At 60.9% G+C, this 5482-nt stretch overlaps 1 protein-coding gene across 1 annotated transcript; it reads right to left on the minus strand.

Annotated features, from left to right (window-relative positions):
• Positions 1-4465, minus strand: COL8A2 (collagen type VIII alpha 2 chain). The gene is made up of 2 exons (XM_042950999.1): positions 4264-4465; positions 1-3729 (listed from the first exon to the last, which is right to left on the minus strand). The coding sequence occupies exons 1-2, from the start codon at positions 4454-4456 to the stop codon at positions 1811-1813; spliced, it is 2112 nt and encodes a 703-aa protein (XP_042806933.1). The 5' UTR covers positions 4457-4465; the 3' UTR covers positions 1-1810.
• Positions 4466-5482: the final 1017 nt, after the last annotated feature.

Raw genomic sequence — 5482 nt, forward strand, 5'->3', positions numbered from 1 at the left:
CTGGTCAGATGGTGGTGGCTTCGGCTCAGGAAGGAGGGTGAGCAAGGGACCCCACCAAGCTTGTTTTGAGACTCCTCCCTTCTCTTGGGTATCGGGAATCAAGAAATCCACCACAAACCCCAGCCAAAACCTATTAAAGTGTCACTTGGCAGCTTTGGGTTTCCCTTCTTTTGAAAGACAAAGCAAGCAGTCAAATGGCCTACTTTGTTGGGAGAAGTGGGTCGGGGAGGGAGGCCTGGCGAGGGGCCCAGGGCACCGCAGCTCAGTGAGCCAGAAGTCAGCCACCACCCTCCCATTTTCAGCATGGACAGTCTGGCGTTGGCCAGTACTGGAGCAGTGTGAGACCACATTGGGTGACCCAGGTTCACACTTGGTACAGACAAATGGGCTGTCCTGGGGAGAGCTGAATGGACAGGCCTGGAGCCACTGGGGAAAGTGGCCAGCTTTGTCCCAGCACTAATCTCTGCTTTATCTACTGAGCTTGAACTAGGGGATGGGAGGGGCAGGAATCCTGCCTATTTCCTACAGGTGGGGGCTCTGCTTGGGGAAAATGGCAGAAACATCCAGAGTCAACTCATCCCAAAGGAGCCTATTGGCACCCTTTTTCTCAGAGCCTCAGCCTTCTGGGCCCTAATCCTGCTTAGAACAGGAAATTGGAACCAGAGGGTGGAAGGAGAGGAAGCCCCCTCAGATTAACCCCTCTGGTAGACACACATACCCTCCACATGGTTCTTGTTAAGGAGAAGCAGGCGGGAGCCTTCTTCATCCCAGAGCTTGTGTGTACCTTGTTCTGAGGGCCAAAAAAGAGGCTCTCTGCCTTGGGGACACTCAGGCTGAGTGTGGCAAGGACACCTTACAATTTTGTATGAAAACATCAGCCCTCTGCCAGCAGGTGAAAGGAGAGAAAGGGAGGACACTCGTGTTCACTGACGGTCGCTCCTGCCTCGTGCCTGCTGCGGCAGTCCCTAAGGGCCTGTGCAGCTGCCCTTACACTGAGCAGAGCCAGTTGGTGGAGCAGGCTGGGAGTTGGAGATGAACATGAGGGGCTGCCATCCTGCCCCAGGTCCGTGCCCCTCCTGTCACAAGCCACTGCTCCTGTGGCTGCAGCTGCAGAAAGGGGGCTGGCCATTCCCAGGAGCCTGCAGGAGGGGCCACACACCCTGGATAGGCCTGATGCCACAGCATCACCCTGGGGTTGCAGCACTGGCAGGGTGTCCACACTGGCCACCTCAATGCCCCCCACCCTTTGCTTTCCCCCGAAAGCAAAAATTCTTCAGGGGACCCACCGTCATCTGCTGGAGGTCCCGGGAGAGCTGGAAGGGCCCCAGCCAAGATCCGAGGGTGGCCATGCCTCATTCCTTAAGCAGGTGCCATCCAGAGGCCAGCAGGAAGGGCAGGGCTTGGGCCCATGTCTCCCTGGGAAAATGGCATGGGGGGGCACGGGCCCCTCTCAGCTCTGACTCCGAGAAGCAGCATCCTTCACTGCCCAGCAGAGCCCAGGACTCCCAACGAGGCAGGGGTCTCCGACAGCCAGGCTGAGCGTCCTGGGGCCCTGCCTGCAATGGGGGTGCAACCCCAGCACTGCACAGACACTTGGGGGAGAGGAACCCAGGCCAGCCTCTTCCAGGAACCACCTCAGCCTGCATGGAGGGAGAAACCGAATCCATCTCCTTGGGCCAAGGCCACGGCTGCCTCTGTTTCCGCGTGTGTTCAGCCTTTGGTTTTTTTCTTTAAATGGAGGTTCTTGTAACGGAGAAGGTCTCTCTACCACTAAAGAGGAGGAGGCCAAGGCGGCAAGGCCCCCGTGGTGTTATGTGGGGCAGAGCAAGAACCCTGAAAAGGAGGAGTGGATATACTCAGTGGAGTAGAGGCCGTTGGCCTGGTCCGACGGCATCTGCACCCAGACCTGGTCGTTGGGCCGCAGCTGGAGCACAGCCCCGCCAGATGCCTGGTCCAGGTAGCCCTTCTTGTATTCATCGTAGGTGTACGTTGCTGGCACGTTGTTCTTGTACAGGGCCACCCACACATTGGTGCCCTTGACGTGCACGTGGTAAGCAAAGTAGTAGACCCCGCCCACAGGGCAGGTGAAGATGCCAGTGGCTGGGTTGTAGCCACTGTGGCCATTGTAGAGAGTCCGGTCAAATTTAACAGGCATGCCGGAGGCGGGAAAGGGCGAAGTGAGCACAGCAGTGAAGGCAGGCGTTGTGTGGGCCGACAGCTCGCCCAGCCCAAACTGTGGCTTGCCCCCCTTGCCCAGCACAGCGCCCTCCACTCCACCATTGGGCAGGTGCAGGCCGGCAATGCCAGTCTCATCAAAGGCCCCGGGGGCTCCAGGGGGACCAGGTGGCCCGGGAGGCCCAGGAGGGCCGGTGAGTCCTGGGGAACCGGGGACCCCAGGAGGCCCTGTAGGCCCAGCCACTCCGGGTTCCCCCACTTTCCCCTCTCCAGGGGGTCCTGGCAAGCCCGGTTCACCCTTCAGGCCTGGCAGTCCCTGGGGCCCAATAGGACCTGCTGGGCCCTGGAGACCTGGGATTCCTGAGGGGCCCCTCAGGCCGGGCTGCCCAGGAAGCCCCAAGTCACCCTTCTGCCCCAGGGCTCCTGCCACCCCTGGTCCCCCAGGGCGGCCTGTGAAACCAGGCTCACCTTTGGGCCCAGTAGGTCCAGGGGGTCCATGGGCCCCAGGAAGTCCTCTCTCTCCTGGGAGCCCAGGTTTCCCAGCCAGGCCACTAGGCCCCTGGTCACCCCGAATACCAGGCACTCCTGGGGGTCCTCCAGGCCCTGCCTCCCCCTTGGGCCCAGGGGGCCCACGTCTGCCAGGGAGCCCTGCAGACCCTGGAAGTCCCGGGGGGCCCCCAAGGCCTTGTGGGCCCTGCTCCCCTGGCTCCCCATCCTCACCTGGCTCACCCCTATCCCCCAAGAGTCCTGGGACCCCAGCTGGGCCCCTGTCCCCCTTAGGGCCTGGCAGTCCTGGCACCCCATAGCCAGTGGGGCCTATCAGGCCAGGGGGGCCCCGGGTTCCTGGTTCCCCTTTGGCCCCTGCTGGGCCCTGTGGCCCTGGTACCCCTGCCACCCCTGGTATCCCCACACCATCCACACCTGGGGGCCCTTTTGGGCCCAGAGGCCCTGGCTCCCCCCTGGGCCCTGGCACTCCAGGAGGCCCCGACTCACCCTTATCTCCTGGGGCCCCAGGAAGCCCATCCAAACCCGGTTTGCCCAAGCCAGCTGGACCAGGGAGGCCAGGTGGTCCAGGGGCACCTCCCTGCCCTGGGGCCCCAGGTAGCCCTGGCTGGCCTACTCCATTATCCCCCTTGAGGCCTCGATCACCTGGGGGCCCAGGCTCCCCCTGGGGCCCTGGCTCCCCTCCGAATCCTGGGGGCCCTGGCACTCCTTGGGGGCCTGGCTTCCCAGGGACAGCAATGCCTGAGGGTCCAGGGAGGCCAGGCGGTCCTGGGGGGCCCCGGAGACCCTGGTCCCCTCGTATCCCCGGCTCTCCCCGAAGCCCTGGCTGCCCTGGTGGTCCGGCCTTGCCCGGGAGCCCCGGGGGACCAGCCTTGCCCATCCGGGAGAAGCCAGGGGGCCCAGCAGGGCCAGGCTGTCCATGTAGCCCTGGCTTTCCAGTGCCTGGTTTTCCTGGGAAGCCAGGAGGGCCAGGGGGCCCCCGAGGCCCAGGCTTCCCAGGTGGACCAGGCTCGCCTTTCAGGTCCATTGGCAGCAACGGTAGAGGCATTTCTGAGGGAGAGAGAGAGAAGGGGCAGTCAGGGGCCTGGCCAGTGGAGACGGTTGGACCCTTCTACCCACTCCCCCATGGGGTACACTACATCTGCTCATAAAGGCCACACCCCGTCTCCCCTTCGTGTGTACATGGATGATGGAGTTTAGGGATGGTCCAGTGGCCATCTTGGGGGCTCCTAGCACCCAACCTACCCAGGTCGATCCTTCCCCAAAACTTGGGTGACTCTCATCCCCGCAAGACCTGGAGGGGGAGAAATGGCCGCCAGGTGGCGCCAGCAGCCCTCCTTAGAACCAGTTGCAGCGGGGCGCCCCTACTTCCGTCCCTCCCCCTCCACACCCCACCTGAAGATCACCTCTGCCAGCCGCCCACTTCCGGCCCCTCGGAGAGCCGAATCCCCAGACCGGCGTCAGGAAGAAAAGGGAAGTGGAGAAGGTCTCTGGTAGAGACGGAGGGGCTGTGGCTGAGGGCCAGGGAGGAGCCGGTGGGGGTCAGGAGCTGTCTGAGGCCCTGCGGGGCGGGGAGGCGCTCACCCAGGTACTGGCCCTTGCCCTCGCGGAAGGGCGGCCCCACGGGTCCTTTGTGCATGGGCTGCACGTACTTCACGGGCGCGTAGCCCGCTGCCCCGCCGGCCCCGCCTCCGGTGGCCGCCCGCAGTCCGCACCCCAGCAGCAGCAGCGACAGCAGTGGCAGCAGCGAAGATAGGGGCGTCAGAGTCCCCCGCATGGCGTCCGCGGGCGTGCTGCAGTGAAGAACCGAGACAGGCCATCGAGCCAGCCCCCCGGTGGCTTAGCACCAGACCCAGGGGCTCACAAAAAGATCAGAATGTACACCTTCCAGAGCACCCATCTGACCTCGGCACACCCCTGCTAAAAACCCTTTGATGATAACACCCACTACCATGTGCTGGGCTGACTTTCTGCCAGGTACTGGGCTGAGTGCTCCAGAGACAGGAACTCACTTAATGCTCTCAATACTTTAACAAGTTATTATTGTCATCCCCATTTTCCAGATGACAAAACTAAAGCAAAGGTCAGCAGAACTGGGGGCTAAGGTCTGTCTGACTTCACATTATGCTGATGGTGCCCTTATGGGGCTCCCCTCTGCCTTCAGGATCCTCTGTGGTGTCTGGCATGGCATTCAAGACCTTTTTAAATCTAGTCTGTGCCTGTGGCTCCGACCCTATCACCTACCACCCCTGTCTCTCCTCCTCCTCTCCACCATACCTTTGCCCCAGATATGAGGCAGCCTCACACTTCTGGGCCTTTGCCCCTGCTGTTTCTCCACGTGTGATGTTCTTTCAATTTCCTACTCATCCTTTAAGGCCTTTGGGAAGCCGTCACCCCTTCTTCTATAAAGTTAACCCCTCACTCCTTCACGTCCTGACCTAGCGCTGTCACAGCACTTAGCTCAGCTCTGAGAACAAGGCCTGTCCAACAAGATGTGGACACCCAGCCTACGTTTTCTACTCGCCAGCTGGAGTTTCAACTCTGTGAACCTCACTTTCCTCATGGGACAAGATGTCCACACAAAAACACATACCCAAATGTTCATGGCGACATTATTCCTAACAGCCACAAAGTAGAAACAGCCCAGATGTGCATTGGACAGATGATGGCATGACCACACGACGGAGTATTATTCAGCAATAAAAGTAAAGTACTGCTACGTGTCACATTACAGGAAAACCCTGACAACATCATGCTAAGTGAGGAAGCCAGTCACAAATTGTATATGATTCCATTTATATGA

The sequence above is a fragment of the Panthera leo genome, chromosome C1 (genome assembly GCF_018350215.1).
Source record: "Panthera leo isolate Ple1 chromosome C1, P.leo_Ple1_pat1.1, whole genome shotgun sequence".
Lineage (NCBI taxonomy): Eukaryota > Metazoa > Chordata > Mammalia > Carnivora > Felidae > Panthera > Panthera leo.